General features: G+C 40.9%; 2 protein-coding genes across 4 annotated transcripts in view; both read left to right on the plus strand.

Moving 5' to 3' along the window:
- arid3a (AT rich interactive domain 3A (BRIGHT-like)) overlaps window positions 1-8,123 on the plus strand; it is a 40,477-nt gene extending 32,354 nt beyond the window's left edge. For all 3 annotated transcript variants that reach the window (XM_047586772.1, XM_047586775.1, XM_047586773.1), the window contains exons 8-9: window positions 500-589; window positions 2,220-8,123. In XM_047586772.1, coding sequence (XP_047442728.1) covers window positions 500-589; window positions 2,220-2,383 — 254 coding nt within the window. In that variant the 3' untranslated portion in view covers window positions 2,384-8,123. The remainder of the gene's footprint in view (window positions 1-499; window positions 590-2,219) is intronic.
- Window positions 8,124-9,504: 1,381 nt separating this feature from the next.
- ctdspl3 (CTD (carboxy-terminal domain, RNA polymerase II, polypeptide A) small phosphatase like 3) lies at window positions 9,505-20,526 on the plus strand. The gene is made up of 11 exons (XM_047588375.1): window positions 9,505-9,786; window positions 12,709-12,823; window positions 12,961-13,101; window positions 13,964-14,075; window positions 14,262-14,373; window positions 15,248-15,334; window positions 15,704-15,766; window positions 15,916-15,995; window positions 16,182-16,308; window positions 16,457-16,552; window positions 20,007-20,526. Exons 1-11 carry the CDS (start codon window positions 9,649-9,651, stop codon window positions 20,070-20,072), a joined length of 1,137 nt encoding a protein of 378 aa, XP_047444331.1. The 5' UTR covers window positions 9,505-9,648; the 3' UTR covers window positions 20,073-20,526.
- The last annotated feature ends 1,805 nt before the right edge of the window (window positions 20,527-22,331 follow it).

The raw sequence follows: 22,331 nt of genomic DNA on the forward strand, positions 1-22,331 counted from the left end.
TACTTTTATATCATTTTGTCGTAACTGTGAAACCTAATCAGCTGATGTGTTAGGTGTATCCTTGTTAATTTTACTGCTGGCCATGTAATCTCTATTTTACACAGTTTCCCTCTTCATGTCATGACAGTTAGTTCACATGCCATCTCACCACAAACCACAGCACCCAACAGTGAGGAAGTAGCAGGCCTGCATGTTGACCCGTTTAGCAGATGGAAGCTGTCTGCATACATACACTACATGTGTGGGGATTCCCATAGACGCTTTGATGTTTTTAGCGGGAGTTGTCTTTGTCTCGTCTATCTGATGCGCGCCAATGTTTTCTTAGTATGTGATAATACTGGTGAATTCAGAGAAATTGGACACTTATGAAGCATTCGAATGCAACATTTACCGTTTCAGGAAGTGATGTACGTTTGGTTTATGAGCGGAGAAGGAAGGAATCGAGTTCAACCTGAAAACAATGACACAAAAAGCTGAAAAGTGTTTGTCTTCCTGACAGATGGCAGACAAGACTCGGCTCTGAACCTTACCACCAACGGCACAAGCAGCATCAGCATGTCAGTGGAGCTCAACGGAGTGGTGTACACTGGTGAGTACCGCCGTCACGTGGCGCAGGAAGTCCACTTCACTTCCGCTCTCCTCCTCAATAAACTATTCCCTTTCCATTTTTGGAAATACTCCCATTCATGTCCATTTAAGGATTTAATTATCGATGAATTGCACATTAAGTAGAGCGCTGGACCTGACAGGCAGTTAGCTTAGCATAAACTGTGCAAACACGTGGAAACAGCTTCATGTCATTGTAACGTCATCATTTGTTGCTCCAGGAGGCACCATTATGGGGTGTGTTTGGGGAACGCCAAGCCTATAAGTACTGTAAGCCGTTCACGACGTGCCCTCAGTGAGTGTCTTTGGCCCTAGTTGTTGGGGTGTGCCGCACAGTTGCCCCTAACCAGACCCTTGACTGTGGCTCTCCAGCTTTTTCAGCACGGTGAATCTTCACCAGTGTGAGAGTTCACTCTTGTTTGGCTTTTCAGCTTAGAGAACCGGTGCACACGAAGCGAAAAGGACGATAAACAAATGGCACTTCAAACTCTTCATCTCATCTGAACATTAGTAAATGTTTTCACAAGATTATCGTCTAGAGGGAATGAATGATTCAGGGAAGGCCAGCTCCAAACAACAGCTCATAGGTCTTCAATGAGGGAGGGGGTCGCAAAATCCTTGGTTGATCAGACATTGTTTATATATATATTTTTTTTTATTTTCCCCAAGAAATTTTAATTTCTTTCAATACACATTAACATGAATCCAACATATTTTAGTAAAGGGATCAATGGAGGCAGAAGACGTTATCTTTCAGTCAGCACTTCACTCATTCGGCGACACAGGAGCTGTCTCAACAGCACCGGTTCACACAGAGCGCCACTCTAGACCTGTCACCTTCCCAGGTGAAATCCAGAAACACGCTGCAGTATTAGCAGAAGAGAAGCTGACAGTGCAAAAAATCATATTTCATATATGGAAAAAGTAAATATTTGAACCTGTGTATTATTTTGAAAAGCTTAATATTGAATGCAAAATGATAATAATGATGTTTATAAATAGTACCAGGCCGAGTTTAATATAGAACACATATAGCAGGTAGGGGGCCCCTACTTAGTCTTGGGGGGCCCTTGGCCTGAAAAACACTGAAGACCGTTGCAGTAGCTTATCAAAGCTAATAGCTTTACTGGTTTACGTTTTGAATGGCGAATATTGAGTACTGACACCTGCTAATATGAAGAGTAGCATTAGTCTCTGTGTTCAAATGCAGCGTCCATTACTGGTGTTTTCTTTTTTCTTCTTCTTCTTCTTCTTCTTCTCTTTTTTTGTTTTTTAGTTTTAGAGTTGTAGCTATAAAGTTGCCATGTTTGTTTACCACTGTGCAAATACAGAGACCTACATCACAACCCGTGTTTACTGACTCTATCAGGCAACTCACACGCTTTTTTTAATCCTCATGATTGTAAACTTGGGATAGAGCCAGGCTTGTGGTTTCCCTTTGTATCCAGTATTTGTGCTTAGTTAAGCTTATCGCCCCCGGCCCTACACAGCTAAGAGCTTATCTCATTATTCATACCAAATATTTAGGCAGTACTTAAATCGAGATATATCAAATACACGCTCTGTTTATTTTGACATTAACTTGTTGTTTTCTCCTATCTCCTTGTGTCCAGGGGTTCTTTTTGCTCAGGCGGCAGCAGGGTCGGCCTCATCTGGAGCGTCGGCATCGTCCACCAACAAGCCTATCATCACTCGTGTCGCTCCGCAGCAGCAGCAGCAGCAGCAGCAGCAGCAGCAGAACACATCTACCTCAACCTCCAGCAACCCGTTGTCTTAACAAACTCCCAGCCTTCCCACTTTTTTTTTTTTTTTTAATTACCACGCTAAGCCAAAAAGCAACCTCGTTTTCTATACCACCTATGCCAAAAAAAAAGAGAAGAACCATAAACCGTACAGAAAGACACAAACTGAAAGTCAGTTCACTTGAAGTACACTATCTCAGGTTTTTTCTCACAAACTCACCTCTTTTGTTCTTCATCGCCAAAATCATTTTGAAAGGAAAAAAAAAAAAATCCCAACAGAGAGCCAGTATATGCTAAACAAATACGTATGCACAACCTGTGAATTATTTATTTCTGCATAAATGTACAGATTAATGGAGAACAAAAGAGAAGGTGAGAACTAGGAAGTCTAATGCATTGTTTACACACACAAACACAGCTACTGACTGACAATGATGTTTTATCCTCTAGGGGAGAGAGTTTTTTAATTTTATTTTAAGTTTTCATTGTCATTATTATCTTATTGTTATTCTCTTTATTGTGTTTATTCATTTAAATCTTTAACAATCCTCTTGCAGCAGAAAAAAATATATATTTAGAAATCTATAAAAAAAAAAGAAATATGAATATCTTCTATTTTTAATCAGAAAAGCTTTAAAGGTATGTGTTGTTTCTTCAGGGCATATAACAATGTACCGTTGTGACCTCATTTTGGGTAAAACCATATAATCTTGTTGACATGGCAGCCATTTTTGGATCTCTGTGTGGAAGAACAATTCCTGCGCAGGTCTGCGCTTCGGTTGCATGGTGAAATCATATCAAGGATCTTTTAGTCACTTTTTGATACGTTTGGTCCACGATCGATCGCTGGCAGACTCTAGGTGTTTGCTGATTAGAGCGCCGCGCGGCTGTTGCGGTCGCCGCAGTCCTTCTAGAGACAGCTGGTTAATTTATAACTTAAACCCACTCCTGTTCGCCGCCATAAAGCCGGTTCGAGACATACATATATGCCTGTCTTGCTCTGTGTTCACATGGCTGTCTGCGGGAGTAAGGCCAGCTGTGCAGGTGGTAAAATGGACTAAAATGCTTCTTTTTTTTTTCTCCACCCCGCTGCACTTCAACACGCTGGACTTTGTGAGCCTCAGTGGCGTCCACGTTGACTATTCCTGTTCCTGTTCCGGGTTCAGACTTTAGGGGGAATAACACAAGTCTTCATGTTTGTTTGCTTTGTACAGTATCCTGCAGCCTTCTATCACACACGACAGAGCAACGCTTGTCCTCGTCTTTATCTCTGCTGAAAGATCAGTTTGTCCGCTGTCTTACTCGGCCTTCTAGTGCAGCGATCGTCTTAAGGTCAGGCGCACACGTGTGCAGATGAAAGCCCCCCAATCATAAATGAAGTGATCTTCTGTCTTTTAAGTCACAGGACCTGAGCGTCCACTAAACCCTCATTACTGTGACGACACTCATGTTGACAATCAGATGTCGGGAGACGCTGTCTGGGCTTCAGAGGAAACTTAACAATATCACTTGACATTATCTTGTTTGTATTCTAGATTATAGATGCTTTTATTTCTTTTCTTTCCTTTTTTTTTTTGTTCCAGCTTTGTGTTTTGCATGACTTTGTGCTTCGTCTTCTGATCCAAGTGCTTCTTATCCTGTGCTGTGACGAGCACCGCGTCTCCTTGAGACTAGCTTGCCACCCATCGAGGATATAACAGAATGTCTCTCACTGTTTAGCTGGGGCTTTTGACGACAAGAGCTGGAGAGTTAATCATAGCGGTAGCTGTGTGTTTTCTTGTGTCTTGTGCAAACTCAGATTTGTAAAATCTGCCACGGAGGAGACACAATGTCGCTTCACGAGCAGTTGTGTCTCTGCATTTTGAAGTAGATCAATCATTCAGCTTTTTGAACTTTAACCCTCGTTACCTCTTTGGACCGTAGGCCGTTAAAGATTGTTACTCCCCCACCCCCCGACCCCACCGCTACGCAAAGCAGCCTCATTCCTACTGATGTTTGGAAGTAAATCAGGCTTTGTATGTGGGTTCTGTTCTGAGGCCTTAACACAGCGTGAGATGACCAGAGAGCAAGCAGTACCTCGTCTAATCACTTTTTACTATCCCAGCCAAATATCACCAGACGGCTGTAGAGGCTTTGATTCTGGACTCTTTGCTCGGCGGGAAATCACCACCAGCTGCTACGCAAACACTGGCCAGTTTTGAAAAGTAGTCTTCATACCCTGTGAAGGTTAATACAATCATTCAAGTGCTGTTCTGACAGTTCAGTAACATAGTGTAGGAGCTCAGACAGGATTGAGCCAGTCCAGAGTTAGTGTTATATGTAATAGTCTAGAAAAGAGCAGAGGTTCTGCGGAAACATGAATAAGACGGCCGAGTTGTAACACAGTTTTTGTGTTGGAGCGCGAGAAATTGACAATTTAAATGGGAAACAGATAAAAAGTGTTTTTTTTTTCTTCTCTACTAATTTATACATTTGAAATAAGTAGCAAGTTTGATAAATTGATCTTTAATATATGGTGTGATATATCTGATTTAAGGTTAACTTAAAAAAAAACATTCAGTCGCATGAATTTGACTTGAGGCAACAGAGAAAGGAAAGTCAGCTGGCTAGGCTAGTTAGCATCTGAGTTTTCCATTTTTTCCTCTTCATTATAAATTATAAGATTAAGTGACTATATTGTTTATGCTCTCAATTACAGGGTTATGACGTTTGAGATAGTTTATTAAATCCTTGAGGGGGAAAAAAAAAAGGAACAAGTGGGTAAATTAGTTTTAGCTAACGCTATCTCATCTGCTAACCTTAGCCAGAGTGCAGTAGCTACAATTTAATTTTTATATGTTATTGACAAATTCCTGCGCTATTTTTTTTTCCAAGAAGAATGTACGTTTTATGACACAATCCTTTTTTTGTTTTTGTTAATTTCACATTATGGTCTTTACTCAGTTTTGACCAAATATATGGTAACAGGATGCATACATGCTATGCTAACGTGTAGGATTAGGCTCCAGCAGTGACAAAAACATTCAGGTAAAAAGGACTTATTTACATTTCAAAGCTCTTTTAGATCGTTCTACTTCCTTCATCGGATCACATCTACTAAGATGGCAATGTTTTGTTTTTTGTTTGTTTGTATAAGTCAGTTTGTTGGACTCCGTGTCGAATAGCAGGTGTCACAGCTGCTGTTAACGTCTGACAATCAAATAGAGATGAGCTGAAATCAGAGGTTAGTTGGGGGGGAGGGCTCCTGGAGAAAGCTAAATTCAATCAATCCTGATCTAAAGGATCAACATTTCTTTTTTAGATGTGACCCTGTGACCTTTTAACCCCCAAGGCAACATTCAAACACCTGCCCCCTCCCTTCAGTGGATCCATGTTTATCGTATATCTATTGACTGCTTTCGCCATTTGCATTTAAACTGTGGAGGTACTGCGGCATCTCTCGCTCTCTTCTTTGTGCACGGCAGATATTCAGGGAACGGTATGGCATGTACTTATTTGTAGCGACAATCAGGAGACAACACTGTATACCTCCAAACACTTTCACATCCCTTCAACAACAATCGAGCCCTTCTTCTACCTCAAGGACTAAAAGCTTTGGCGGATTTCTCTTTTTTTCAGCCGCAAACAGAGAATCCTATCAAAGGCTGCGCTTGGACAGGGAAAAACCTCATCAGAACAATGAAAGAGAGTGTGATTACCACAGACAATCAGGCATCAGCTAAAATGTAACTCTCGTCTTTAATCGATAACCGCTTTACGGGGAGAAGGTCAGTGTAGATGAGGCTTCAGATCGAGCCTCAGCCTCTGTGGTAAGAGCTCCCCTCAGTGGAAGGTTTTATTATTGCGCACAATCGGTTCAGATTTTCCTGAATGGAAACCTACAGACACACACACACACAAAAAAAAGGATGCAACTGCTTCAGGTTTTCTGTTTCCTTCAGCAAAAATACAAACTTTCAGTTTTCATATCTTAATTTGCTTCCTGTGTTTTCAGGCTTTTATTCGTGTCTGTAGAGTAAAAAAGCCTCTGAATCAACATTCAGATCATCGTGGAACACTAAATACTCCATTAAAAACCCGACTCAGTCTTTAAGCACGCTTCAAGGCATTCAGTTTCTTCAGCAAGAAGTCACGATATCCGCACATAGACCAGTAGCCAAGCATTCTGTGGTGCCTGTATCTCTCACATAGAAATGTGAAAACGGCATCAGTCTTAACTCTGTGTTGTGAGTCTTCACCAAAGATCAGACTGTCCTCCGTCAAGACTTTGCCTTTTTATTTTTTCCGTCAATGTTACTCTTTTGTTGTGTGGTAATGGAGTTAAAAGCTTGGATTGATTTGAAAGGTCTGCTTGTTTTTGACGTTCGCGTACCGACTGGAACAAACGACTTGGCCGGACTAATTTTTAAATCGCATTCTTAATTAACTTCAGTTTTGTTTGTCTTTAATAATAAAAAAAAAAAAAAAAAAAAAAAAAAAAAGTCTATTATGATTGGCTCGCTCGCTCTTTGTCGTAACTTTCAAGTGTTTTACCTTGAAAATATTGCTGCTTTTACTTCCACCACCAGAGCTGTAGATAGAATAACTTCCTCAATTCAGGTCCAGAGCGTCTTGCATGGAAACTTACTCTGACTCTCGTTCCCACATGCTGCCGTCATGAACATTTTGCTGGAGCATTTACGGGTTTAAGGTGCATGTGGGTTCAGGTCTTTCGACTGGACTTCACCACTGACTTTACCTCCTTCAGGTGGACTGTGGACAGGGAAAATGATGATGATGATGAAAGAATAACAAGATGCCTTCTGCTGTGACAATTGTATGAATTAACCTGTATTACTAAGATTCATCAAATAGAATATTTCTGAAAGCTTTTTAGGGATATGGATACTATCATGTTTATATTGTATGTTTTATCGTGCTGTTTCTTTGCTTTTTTTTTTTTTTTTATGGTCATGCTGTAGCAACACCCGGCACACAGAGATTATTTCTATAGTAGATTTATGAATAATGATGAAGACGATGTGATTACTTTAGGGAAGCATGTGTTGTGTGTGTGTGTGTGAGCTTCACGTGTCTTCAAGGATCTTCGGAAAGGAAATAAGGCTCTGTCTCTTGTCACTTACAACTTCACAGATTAAAAAGAAAAAAAAAATCTACCTCCAGTTTAATGCATTTAACCCAGTGAGGGCTCAAATCAAGTTTAGCAGGAAGAAGAAGGTGTGAGGACGAGCACCAGGGTCCAGCTTCAACGCAAACCGGGTTAGATGCGAGTTTACTCATGATGCTCCTCAACTGAAAATACCATTAATCAGCCCTGGTTCAGAGCTCCGCTTCAAACACCGGCTCTCTCTGCTCCACTGTTGCTTTCTCGTCATAACTCTTCTTTGCTGTTCAGTTCATTTGAACCTCCAGCTAACTACTACCAGTACGACAACAAGTACCACTTCTCGTACCACCGTCAGTACAGCAAATCTGTCAGCGACTTTTCTCCGGTCTGCTCTATTAATGTGTGCTTATTCTTACTTTTTTTTTTTTTTTTTTTTTTTTTACTATAAATGATTACATTCTTGATGAATGGGATGTTTCCCCGGTAACCACGGCAACAGTGAAGTGGCAGCGGGCAATGCAACTGTTTGTATTTGTTTTATTTTTTGTTTTGTTTTTTTTTGAAGGGTGAAGAGAAGTTTCTTGCCTATTTACTCAATATGTGTTTGTGTGAATACTTTTATTTTGAATCTGAAATTAATAAAAAATATCACCTTTCTTAAATGTCAATAAAGCTTTTGAGTTTTTTTGTTGAATAAATCTGTCGGTGTATATTAGTATCATAAATGTTCCTCATTACAAACAAAAGCCAGCAGAGGGAGAATTATTCAAATCCTTCTACAGAAGTAGATAAAGTGTGTGTGTCTTATCAGCAATGACCACAGTCCAGTTGGTTCCTCATAGGGATGTGTGAAGTATAATTTAAATAGAACAACAAAATAAATACTCAAGTAAAATAGAGGGATTTTATCTCATATTACTAAAGTGCTTATACACTGCAACACAATAATCTGCATTTAAATGTGCTGAGAAAAAAATGATGTATTTGTACACAGATCCATATGTACCTGTGCAAACATCTTCGTTATCTGTACTCGGTTAATACAAGCACGTGCAGCATATCTGGTAAATTGTGCAATGGCTGCAGTAATGACAGTAGAAAAGTCAGAGTCTATAAACACAACGTGTACGAGGGAATTGTAAACTACTGAAAAACAGTTTTGGACAAGACACATTTCAGTTGTAAATGCATTCAATTTGAATCCACAGATGCTAGAAAATTATTTTTTATTGATGAAAGAATATTCATATTGTAAAACATAAAGAGATTTAAGTGTATAAATATTTTAAAAGTAGTTGAATAACACAGTCTGATGAACTGTAGCATTACAGTGAGTGTATCAATAAAAATGATCCATGAATATATTATTCTGCATAACGAGGGTTTCTACTCACTTAAACATGTCTTTTTTTCTTGCTACAGCTCTTGGGTGGTGGATATTTGCTGAACGTTGAGATGAGATTTTAAGATTTGTGGCAAACAAAATCGTCTTTTTAATAGTAAATGTTGTGACAGAGCTTTTCATATAGATGGAAATCCACACGCACAGTCAGTATTTACACTCCTCATCCAATTCAATGGGAATACGTGTCCAAACTTTTGACTATGTCTTCAAATGGAGGATCATTAATCACATTTTGTAAACTCTTGAATGGAGGCATTTGTGTATATTGTGTATTTCAAATTGTTCACAGTAACTCTAGTGATAATACTTAGTTTAATTATTTCTTACTATGTTTTCTGACAAACTTAAATTGTACATTTACGTGTTGTATGATGCTCTTCATCTGGTCTTTAAAGTATGTAAATAAAGGGAAAAGGAGAACAAAGAATGTCAGGCGGCTGTTAAAATCAGGTTTCTATATCAATCCAGATGTTGCCCAGTTCCTCTCACATTTTCATGGCCATTGACTGTTTACAGACCAGAGGATTGCAACGTGACTTCCGCCTCACGTTGACGCTGGATTTTCCCTAAGCACCGCCCATTGGGCGTGTCCTCCGTGTTGACCCTATCGCATCCGGCAGATTTAAACGCATGGCTGGGGGCGGGGTTATACCGCGGGCCCTCTGCTTCTCTACACCAGTGTCCTGGAGCTGGGGGCGGGGAGATTAAAGCAAAGTCCCAGACTACACACCTAGTGCCTTCGTTAGTGCGGAAGAGTTTATGTTTTTTTGTTTACCGCATACGGAAAAATGAGACTTAGGTCTCAAAAAACAATTAGCCCCTGCCCGGAGATGTCGCCTAGCAACCGACGACGATCCAAGCAAAGGACGCCGAGACGACCTCGTCCGTTGGATCCTGTGGTGGAGAGCCCGCCGCTAAAAACCAGGGTAACTTCTGTTTGTTTCATTAACTTTATTTTATTACAGGAAAACACTACGACCCGTGCTGCACGGTAACAGCAGCCACGCTGTGCTGGGACACAAGGCCGACGGATGTCTGTGCTAAGCTAGTTCACCGGACGTTGCTTAGCCACATAGCTATGTAGCCGTTTCTCATAACAAAAACACGAGAAGGCTAACGTTAGCATGTGGAGGAAGATACGTAGCTTTTTCATCTACTTTAAACGCCGTCTCGCACCACGTGCGCTCAAATAGCTTCTTGCCTAGTTAGTTGAATGTTGTGGTAAATTGTGATGTATTTGTTACAACAAGCATCAACTTTAAACGTCTTCTCGCATTTTTCCACATGCACTTAAATAACTTCTTGGCTAGCTAGTACTGGTGTGCGATACCGCTAGATGTGGTATCGATCCTATTCCGATACCAACGAAATACGGGGCAGTATCGCCGATGCATCCCGCATTATCGGTACTGTTTGAACCACATCGATCTGAATCTAAGTACATTTTCGTGGTCTTTTAAGTAATTTTGTGATTTTCTCTTTGAATTATTTCTCAGTTCTAGTTCTCAGATCTAGTACAGAATTTTGGAAAAGTTGTTAAGTAAATAGGACGCACTTTATTATCACAATAGAAGTGTTTGTCCAGTAACAACACAACAAACGAAAATAAATGATTTTCAGGCAGAGTTTAAGAACTACAATACAATTATAAAGCGAAATCTCTCCATTCACTTTTTATTTATTTATTTATTTTTTGTGTACAAAATTATCATCAGTCGTACAAGAGAGATGCGGAAACGTATCTCCTTACATTGGTATCGATGTTGTGGATCTCGATATCGATCCGCCCACCACTACCAGTTTAGTTTAAGATTGTGGTTTAACTTGTGCTTTATTTGATACACCAAGCTAATATAAAAACAGTCCTGCCACTAGTCCTCCTTCCGTATAGAGTTGAGCTTTAGTTGAAACTCTGAGCCATTGTAATTAAAAGCCTCATGGTCATTTAAAACCTGTTAATTTGCAGACTAATAAAACTAAAAATAATTTCCATTAGCTTCTGGCAGACTTGATAGTGTCTTTAATGTGATTTCTTAAGTCTTTTGATTGTCCGTGGTCATATTGTAAAGTGTCCTCACGATGACCTGCTTTAGTCTAGTCTGCACAAAATACTGCGAAACATGTGTCAACACCACACAATCCATTAGTATTACCAAATGCAGGTATTCAATATTTTAAACAGGGCCGAATACAAAAAACTGTCATGAACCTAAGTTTTAGTGTAGGATTGTCATATCAGTATGGACGTGTTTTCACTACTGTACCCAATGAACTGGCGTGATGTGAGTGTATGTGAAGAGTTACAGTGGGTTTATGCCCTTGTCGCGCTGCAAAACAATCTGCTTTAACTCTGAAACATGTCGACATTATCAGTTGCCTGGAGGTTCTGAGCCAGGGTTTTATCCCAGTATGGGGTTGTGAGGTTTAAATTCACAGCACTGTGCACGTGCTGTCTGGTGGACTGATGAGACCACATGGGATTAAACATCCATGTTGCGTGTGTGAGAGAGGGTCCCAGTAAAGTAGGTCACTGGGTCACTGGTATGTCGACTATTTACACCACCGAAGCCGGCAAAGTCTATACACGACATATGCTACACAGCAGAGACTTCAACCAAGTACAGACGCTGAAGTAAGTAGTGCAAAAACAGTCTTTTTTTGTGTTGTGGGGTATAACGGTGCAGTGTATACGTTATACTGGTATCATTATTATGCATTATTGATACACCTCTTCTACCATCTACAATCACAGGGTCTTGTTTGCAATACATGTTATATGAAAGCTTTTCCTGCAGATATTTAAATGGCACCAGATCAGACTGAGATTTAAAACTGACATTTTCCTGTAAAACATGTAAAGCAGAGTGAAAAACAGTATCATCTTCTCAGCAGCCAAAAGACCCCTGTTCCTCAACCTGGCTGACTCTCTCATAAACATTGCAACTCTTGGTTGCACATAGCTGCACAGCCAATGAAGAGGCAGCCTGGTAACACTGACTAAAATGGAAGTGACATTTCCTCAGCACGGTTGCATTATTTTTGGTTGCATAGAGACCTTCAACAATATCAGTGTCTCTGACCAATTGTTATAAAGGTCAGTTTACATGTTGGGTGTCACTAAGGATATTGCAAATAGATTTAACCGAATATCGCAGTATGTGTGAGGACTTCGCACTTGAGATCTTCAGTTAATAACGCAAATTTTGTTGACTTTGATCATGATGCCCTCTAGGGAACATACCATTGTAATGGAAGAATGTCTCCCAACAATATCCTCATACCTTTAATTTTTGATCCACACCGGCCGGTATCAATGACAACTGGCTGATTTATCGATTTATTTAAAATATACACATGTTGGCAGGCCTGGTAGAGGAGTTTATTGATCATTTCACTCGGTAGCAGATGGGAAAGACGGGGATTTAATCCAAAGAAAACATTTTCTATCATAGGGACAGTGCACTATTTTACACTTGCTTCAAGTCTAAGTAGAACAAACGTGGTTTACAAGAGCAGATGCCCTCTGGGACAAATTTAAACAATACTCTGGTTTCAGACTGTAATGTCATGCTGATAAATACAACCACAGTCACCACAATTGTTGCCCTGAAGAAGTCTTATGGCAGCAGAGCAACACCAAGTGACAGCAATACCACAATATGCACCTAACAATAACTAGAGCACCACCGGTGACACATTTCTCCACGGCACAAGGCGCAGATTACATGAAATAGTCGTTCTGAATATGTGTCAACATCTGTGCTAGTGAGTCGAGAAATGCCTCTACTTATTGACAACGTGATCTTTAAAGGTCATCTAAACATGTCTTTCACTTTTTCACTGTGTAGAGTGAAGAGGCGGCAGGTGCTGAGTCAGATGATGAAGTCCCCACAATGACGAGGCGACCGCTGCCCCGAGGTCGGCTGAGGAAGAGGGCCATCGCCGTTGACGACCGTGAAATGGGTATTTTGGCCAAGTCAACAGATTCTGAATAAGATTACAGTGCTTGTTATTTCTTGGGATGTTTTTTTATGTGCATTTTAGTTCCCTTCTCTTGATAGGTTTGTTTTTCGCTGATTGTTTATTTTCCCGTGGTCCAGATTTGGCCTTCAAGACTCCAATCAGGTCCATTATGCGACATGAGCGCATACTGACGGAGATCGACCCGGCGTCTCCTCGCAACTCAACGGCCAGGAACATCTACTCGCCCATCGTGCGATTCCTCACACCCAGCAAAGAGAGTGAGTACAGTCACGGTTGCTTACACCGTGAAGCCAGTTTAATATTATGCATTTAAAGCTGGGTGTTATGGACTTTTTGTGGGGAAATACTGGCAACTCTCTTCCACTGAAAGTAGAAAGAGAGTTGCACAACGTTTACAAGACAATTTTGTTTAGTTAGTAGTTTAGTTTAGTGGACAACAGTCAATAAGATTTAGGGTGGATTTGGGGTGGGAAATGCTAACACTGCGTCCACATGTAAAAGTGATTTGAGTTGTACCTGACATTTGGACTCTATTGGGACGTGCTTTTATTGAAACCCCCATTTCCGCGAATGATTCTCAGTAAAACAAGTAAAACGTAAGAGAGTGGTTGTGATCCAGAGTCGTGCACGGTTTCCTTACGGGAAAAGTTTGGGATCTCTGTATTTGTGCTAGGTGCCGATGAACTCTCGTCCTTTCAGTACTTTATTATCCACTGGAAGACACTTATTGTCTTTTCTTGTGACCTGGAGTTAACTCACTCACCAGCCACAGCAAGTTTTACCACCATCCTTCAGATTATATGAGGTAGATTCTCTTCTCGAGTGCATCAGATAGAAGGAACATGTTGAACTGCTGGGCAGGGGTCAATGTGGTGAGCGAACAGTTGGTATTTATCTCATCAGAAAAGGACGTTTCCATCCGAAGAGTAGGAAATTACGTTGAAACGAGTTTTTATTCAGTCATTGCATTGATGCTATTTGACACGTTGCATCAACTTTTGTGCCCTTTCCACTTTATACATGTACTTCAAGTTACACAAACACTTATCAGGCTGACTTCTTGCCTTCAGCAACGTAAGCTTTCTGTTCCATACGGTCTGTGATTTTGTTTCTGTCTAGATTTCAAGCGTTCAAGGACTGGGAGCGTGGTGATGAGCCCAGAACAAGGTGTGTTCGGTTATGGCTCCATTGACCTTCTGGCTGGAGACGAGGATGACGACATCTTCAATCCGTAAGTATAATGATCTTGTCTTCTTTGTGTTAGTGTAAATTTATCCCAGACATCAGACACATTGGGCAGACATAGAAAATAACATTTAATAATATTTCATAAGACCTCAGTTCGTACCCTATTATGGAAATGATGTTGTTCTTGTACGGGTTCTTTCTGTTCTGATGGTCTCCTTTTCTTTCTCAGATTTACCTTCATCAAGAACATACCATCCCAGTCTCAGCATTCCCAGCCCCGTCTCAGAGACATTCCCCCCAAGACCAGGAGCACTCCAGAGGCCACGCTGGTGGTCGACCTGGTGAGTTTAATTTTAAATGAGCACAACAGCTCAGACTAACTGATGTCAACATGAACTGTGGTCTTCTCTCTTTTTTTTCCTGAGCTTTCAGAGTTGTGATAAATGAATAATTTGTTCAGTATTTAATTGTCAAATATCACAAGTGTGGATTCCTCATGATGCTCAGGCAGAGTTACATGACGGCGTGTGATGAATTTATTACGACATAATAAACGAAACGAACGAAGTGGGGCTGTGGAGAAATCATAGATAAGCTGCCCTGTTCTTGTGGAAATGAAAACATCACTACCGTTGCATTTCAGAATCAGTTTTTAGCCGCCTACTGTGCGATACTCCTGGTTATGTTGCTTGCTTAATTCAGAATTTCCATCACGTCTGATGATGCTTATTTTTTTTAGTCCTGCATAACAGCCACCTTCTGACAACACTACACGGTCTAGTTTATTATTTTAACTCCACACCTGTGGATGGAAACGTACATAAAATGGAATTTTCTGTTTTGTCACATTGAGTCTGCTTTTTAAAAGAAACAGGCTAATTATTAATTATTTTGGCTAAGATTGTGTCAGAGTTGAGTTTAAAAATAAGTGTTGTACATCTGGATTGTTTGATGAGAGCTTGTAAAACAAAAAACACTAATTTTCCTCAGTTAGTGGTTCTTTGATGACTAACTTAAACCCCAGACTCAAGGTATAAGTGGGGGCGAACCTTCTTGGGGACAGATGGTAGGACTGTGTTTTAAGTAGCTGATAGTTGTAAAAACTTCAAACCAGAATTCCCTCATTTAATCCAGACTCTGCCTTTTACAGTCTGTGTTTCTGTGCAGCTTAAACGTGTTTCGTTCTAAAACAAAGCCGTACGCGTGTCCTTCCAGGAGGAGACTCTGATGTACAGCTCTCTGAATGTGATCGAGGAAGCAGAATATACCTTCCACACATCTTTCCAGGACCATCAGTACAAGGTGACCACTCACTCTGCTGTAGATGTTACGTGTCTGTGTCTGTATTTGACTTCTGCAGGGATCAGTTTATGAACTGAAACTAACCATTGAACTGTTTCCTTTGCAAATATGTCAGATTCCTACAAACATTTCAGGTTTCAGTCCACGATCGTCACAAATAACAAACCCGACCCCGTAAATATTGAATGTTGAAAATTGATTTTAAATAAACAAGTATACTGATTTATAGCTATTGGGCCAAAAACATCACAAATTCCACTTTATTTAAGATTCTTCCTGTATCAACGTTGTCCAGAGACTTTGAGAAAAGACGTTGTCCTGCCTGGAGACTATGTGTGGTCTCGTTATTTAATCTCCTGCTGTCGACAGGTGTACATGATTCTACGACCACACGTGAAGGAGTTTCTTCAGGCCATGTCGAAAAACTACGAGGTAAAAAAAAAAAAATCATCATCATGTTTTTGTTTTTGCCTTTAATGCGTGCGTCTCTCTTTGCTTTGGAACAGTAAATGAAACCGAACGTGGTTTTCATGGTTGCCCCTTGAATTCTGAGTCCAGCTGCTGTTTGTGTTCCCTTGCAGCTGTTTGTTTACACGTGTGCAAAGAAGGAATACGCAGAGAAGATACTGGACATTCTCGACCCGCAGAAAAAACTCTTTCGGTACGTTTCCCCGAGAGCTGCCTCCACTTGTGTTTCATAAACTCTTTGCTTGACGGCAGCGACGTGCAAGCGCGTCAGATTTATCGGCCTCGGAGAGTGTTGGTCCCTGACAGATGTTCCTCTGGATGCTGTGGTCTCCCTCCGTGTTGTCGTGTGTGTGTTTTATGCGATTGCTTTTCCCCGCAGACATCGCCTGTATCAGGACGACTGTGCCTGCGTCCTCGGCCACTACATCAAAGATCTCAGCCTCCTCGGGAGGGACTTGTCCAAGACGGTGGTTCTGGACAACGCGCCCCACACGTATCCGTACCATGTAAGAGTTTTACATATTACACACACTCCGTTTATAGTTTGTTGATGATGTTTTTAATCCAGTGTACTGGTCTCTGCCTGGCGTTACCTCCCAGGTTCACGGTGAAAAAAAAAAAACGTTGATTCATCCTCTTTTTGTGTTTTTGCAGCTGATGAACACAATTCCCATAAAGAGCTGGTCCGGCGAGTTGGAGGACAGAGAGCTGCAGAAGCTCATCCCCTACATGGAGAAACTGTCTACAGCTGTAAGTCTGATTAAACAAACGCGATAAACACACAAGACCTAAAGTGGTTTTCGGTGGAGAAATTAGTGTCTAGTTCCCGTGGAGTGAAATACTTTTGCTAAAATTCATCTTTCACTGGCTGAAACGTAGCGATGCTAAGGTCGTTTTCTCACCAGAGCTGTTTGGTTTGCTTTAAATGGACCAGAGCTCTTTTCTTCCAGATAGTCCACTTCGTTTGAACAGGTGTGAAAACTCAGCTGAACTGTGGTGTGGCTCAAACATGTGAAGAAAAACAAGCTCACCAGAGTAAATGCAGGACCAAATGTGCCGGTCTCACCATTTTCTTCCTCTGGTGCCGTTTCTTTTTTTATATGTGTAACGTTAATTGCAAGAGCGAAAAGTTCCCTGCTTCACTGCCTTACTCGTACTGCGCGGTTTGCTGAGCCATGTGCATTAGATAATTAAAGAAAAGAAACACAATCCCAAAAAATAACTAACTTCATATGCTGTTCCCTGTCGGCTGTTTGTATTCAGCACCGCTGACTGTCGAAAAGAAAAGTTTGGTGCGCTTCAGAAATTGCAGTTTGAAAGCTCAGCCGAACCAAACTATAAATGGAAAAAGGCCCCAATCGAACCGAGGCCTCTTGGTCAGGTGTGAAAACGGCCTATATCTAATGAAACTGAGAAAGAGGTTCCTTATCACCAGCTGTTTTCACTCTCACTGCCCCAACATGATCATCTTCACCAGGCATCTTCTGCTCAAGTTATTTGGCCTCTGATCCAATTCCAATCGTTTTAATATTAAGCATCTGCTGTTCCGATAACCTGTTAGTCAATGTAGATTCTGCTTGACTGTATCAAAGCTATTTATTAAAGATTTTCAGTTTATTTTCTATATAACAGTAGGGGATTCTTTGTTGTGCAAAATAAATAACTGAATGAAAACAAAAGGGGTTCAACACAATAACAAAACCTTGTTGCGCTGTGCAACTTGTGTTCTGCCAGTCGACTGTATAAAGATGAGCTGCTCCTCTGAAGTGAAGCCAAAGCGAGTAGAGCGCCCCCTGGTGACCGGCTACAGTACAAGCCATAAGCTCCACACCCTCCAAATTATTATTTTTTTTTCAAAATCACATTTTTTTCTTTCATTCTAAGTAGTTATTATAATGTTGATGCACGTTAAAGTGTCAGTTTCTTGGATAAGTTTAATTTTTGGTTAATTATTTGAAGCAATAGAAACAGGATGTGACATAATGGCGACAACCAGTTGCCATGAAGTGGGACTATGAGAGTTTTGCAAACAATTTTTAAAAACAAGTTCACTGTGTAAATGGAAAACGCACCGTCTATATTTATACAGCCTATGGTTCTGCCATGACAATAACGGCTATTCTTATTCTCGATATATAAATAACGAGCGTACAGACTCAAATATCTTTATAAATTACTCTGGTGCATAGTTTAGCATGACGCTAGGAATAGCTGCACATGGCCTTTCATTCACACCCTGCATTTGCATCGGTGCTGGGAAATCTGATCGCGAGCGACCAGCTTAAAGTACAGGACGCATTTGAGAGATCTGACCTGTGATCACATTTAGAGGTGGTCTGAGCTGCATTTGGCCACATTCCCTCGGTTGTGTGAACACAATGCGCCCTCAGTCACATTAAAGACCATCCACTCAACAGGGGGCATGAGTTTTACCTCATTCCTTCTGCTGTTTTAATTGATCAGCAAAGGAAACAAGCACCACATGTGATGTTTGTCCAATAGTAACAAGAGCCTTTTAACATATGCCGCCCTAAAAACATTCGCTCTAATTAAAGAATGTTTAAGCATGTGGTTAATTATTGATGCGATCATGTTGACGTGCACGGAGCCAGGTGGTGTTTAGTGTGTTTTCACCACTGTACAGAAACTTCCAGGGTCGGAGTCGTAATCAGAGTTTCTAACTCTAACGTCAGGACTCACAGTAATAAATAATAACTTAACGTGTGAAGCCAAAGTCGTGACGCACATAAACCAGCGCTGTTTTAGGTTCTGGAGCAGCGGTAGAAATGTGTTAGACACAGCAGCTGTTACAATATTCCACTGCCCCAGATACTGATGTGGGGTTTATTTGCATAAAGAGTGTGAGATTGGATCTGGAGAGCTGGCGAGAGGCGCATGTGGAGATGGACGTTGATGCTGAACAGGGCCTGAGACTTTTTGTGAACCAGGTCCTTTCATTTTCCTTCACAGACCAACAACAACATAAAACAACATTTTTAAGATTTATTAAAAAATAACCGTGTACGAAAAACATAAAACCCACAGAGACATCAACAAACGCTGTGAACCATTTAATGTTGCAGCTTCATATATTTCCCTCAGGAATGTAGAGACAAAAACAGATCTGACTGAGACTGAGCTGTTGGATGAACAGTGGTCAGGTCTCGACTAAATCAACATCTCCAGGTAAAAGATCGTGTTTCTCCGTAACTAGTGGATTCGTGAATCAGCAGCTGTTGGAACAAGTTGCACTTAAAAGGTGATGGTAACGCAGTGGTTGTATATTTCTGCTGCCACCCTGTGGCCACATAACCTGTGAGTAGGTGAAAGACAGGTGGTCTGTTAATGAGTTAATCAAATCATGAGAATTAATAACTGAACTCGCCTTAGTCCTGGTTTTAGAAGCTAAATGTACAGAACTGCTCTAATCCAAGATGGTGCCTCGGTTTCATCAGGATTTAGTTTATTTAGATCAGTGGGTCCATTTCTCATTAAGAAATCAGGTCACATTTGTTTCTTTGTTTAAAATTTAGTCATGATGGTCGTCGTATTAAAGTAACATAATGTTAAACTGTTACTGTCAGTGTTTTTCCTTTATGGACAAATGACAAAATATTCTGTTGCAACAAAGACTCACTTCAACGGTTCAGTGTGGAATTGTTTTAATGATTAATAGTCATCTCAAAGAAATATTGCTTTTAAAGTTTGACACTCTGCTGTTTGGCAAACAGGACATTATATCACGTCTTATATCATGTTGGACATGTTTCTGGTATCTGCAGTGTAGCTAAAGCTAATTAGCACTAACATTATCAAATGATTGAATCTTATAATTCCCATGATAGTTAACTAATACGGTTCTAATATACAGGATAAGTGAATATAATGGTTATACATATATAATGTTGGGCCGTGTCATTGATCTATATGTGGAGAAACTATGCACAGAAGTGTGTCTCCTTAATGCACTTTGTCACATACAGAAAAAGTGTTGTTGTTGTGTATCTGTGTGTGTCTTTGCTCCGTGTGAGCGTTGAAGAGCTAACGACTGATACTGACGGCTGCAGGTTTCAGTCAGTTTTAGTTGTTTTTTTCCAGCCAGCGGTGAATAAAACAGCTGGTTATCTGCGGCAGCATCTGCCTGCCCTCTTTCCTCCCCCGGTTTCATCGTCGCGTCTGAAAATCTCCCGCTGTGTTTTTTCAGGAGGATTTTCAGGAGGTGCTGAAGAAGAGGAAGGATCACTTCCACCGGCTGCTTTCCGAGGACTGACGCGGCTCCGCTCCCTCACCGCTTCCCTCCGACGAACAAACCGCCCACTCTGACGACTTAACGTGACTTTCACAGCTCGTGTTTGCTTTCTTCTTGCTTTGGCTTAAAAAGCAGAATCCAGTCGACTAACCCGCGGAGCGCTGGTTCGTGGTGGACCTGCTCGGCCTCCTCCGTCCTGCCTGACGACTTTAAAGGGCGGCAGATCGGTATTTGAAACATGCTGCTGGTCGTTCATCACAATCCAACCCCCCCACTCACCCCCCTTTTCATTCCACAGGCCACGAACTGCTAACCAGTCTGTATATATTTACAAGACAATACTTGAACTATGTTGTTTATAGTCATAACTTTTTATTTATTGATTCTAATGCTGATCAGCAACAGCTATTATCTCTGTATATTTTGCTTTTTTTATGGAATAAAAATGAGCAGATAATAAATGCATAAATCTGCAGAAGTCGTTTCGCTCCGTTTGATGTTTCAGACCAGATCTGCGTCCGTCTGTGTGAACATTTTGACATTAAAGCCGCTCCGCGTGAGTCCGAGGAGCCAGCGGGGTGTTTGACGAGGACAGCTGCTAAAATCATCAGTGACGCAGCAGAAAGAAACTCTCTGTTAGGAGGAAGATATTAGACACATACTTTCTGAGCTGCCTGAACCTTTTCCTTTATGAAATAACACTTGGAACGTGTGTCGAACCGGAGCCCCATGGTCAATAAAAGGATTCAGGCGGAAAAAATGAATGTTACGGAAGATAAGATAATTAAAGCGCCCACTTTAATTCCTCTTCCTTTTTTTCAAAAAAAAAAGTAGCAGTGCTGGGAAATCTCCCTTTGCAAAATCTTAAGAAGCAGCTTGATCAATCAAAACAATGCATACACCAAGAGCTATGTTTTTAATATTATTTATTTATTTATTGGTTTATTGAATTGGGATTATGCACTTTAATCAACATGGATGCATTAACCATCAATGTAAATGTGCTGGACTTGGCACAAATGCTAATACACTGGAAAAGAACATGAGCTTTAAGGTGGAGAATTACGGTTGATATCTGACCCTTTCCATCCCTCCTCTACTAGTGTCTATTTTTAAGTTATAACACCTTAAATCAGTTTAAACTTAAAGTTTAAATAGAGCGAAAAATCATGTTTAATTATGAAACTGACAGAAACTCTTCTGGATATTTGCATTTTAGAGACTAAACACACGCTCCTCACATTTGAGAAGCTGAACATGTCTTAGATTTGTGCTCCATGAACGACCTCAGTGGTTAAATGATAATAGCTGGACTGACTGAAACTGTAAATCCAGTTTATTGAGCGAGTACACAGTCCCTCCAATGCCTTCTAATACACCAGCCCTGCTGTAAATCTGAGCCTCGTGAAGGGTTATGGTATTCATTTGTTTAAAATAACCGAGAATGTCGGTGCGAATGTGTTTTCGTCTCGGAGGCCTCGGGTCTGTGGGGCTGTTAGGAGCTGTGCTGCGTTGCACTGACGCCTGTTTCTATTATTTTGACATAAACACTTTGCTCTGGTGCTGAATGACAGAAACACTTTGGGGTTTAGTTCAGCGCAGTTTTCACAGCAGCAGCAGCAAAACAGGTGAATCACCACCTTGCCAATGCTATTTCGACATAAACTGAACATTTAATCTTCATGAAGCTTTTAGATTTAGAGCGGGACTGTGCATTTGTTTTCACTAGGGCGCCTGATGTTTTGGTAACTTGAGTGTGGATACACTTATAAAGGAAATAGTTCTCTGCATCGTACACACTTGGAGCGGTGAGCAGCCATGCGAGGTTCCTGGGGGACAGAGGTTAGCTGCTTTGCTCCAGACATGTCCCAGACTCACTGTGAAATACACAACACATGTTTGTAATTACCTTTAATTAAGTGTGAGTAAATAAATAAATACATATAGAGCGAGTTTAATGTGTTTTGTCTTGTGGGTGAAGCCCTGGTGGGGGGAGATCAGATCAGATCAGATGAGCAGGAAACACCCTCTGATCCTGTGCATGGATATTAACAGCACCGTTTAGTTTCGGCGTAAATGTTTACTGCCCTGTTTAGATAAACTTGTGTTTGTGATGGATGCGATTGTTAATGTTGAATTTGGAGGTAAACTGAAAGTTAAGTGCTGCCCCCTCCTCCTCCTCCTCCTCCTCCTGTTGCTGCTCCTGCTCCTCTGGTTTTATTTGCTCCATATGGTGTTTGACATGGTACCCAGGAAGGGGGAGAAAAAAAAAAACCTGGT

This window comes from Mugil cephalus, chromosome 6 (assembly GCF_022458985.1).
Source record: "Mugil cephalus isolate CIBA_MC_2020 chromosome 6, CIBA_Mcephalus_1.1, whole genome shotgun sequence".
NCBI lineage: Eukaryota > Metazoa > Chordata > Actinopteri > Mugiliformes > Mugilidae > Mugil > Mugil cephalus.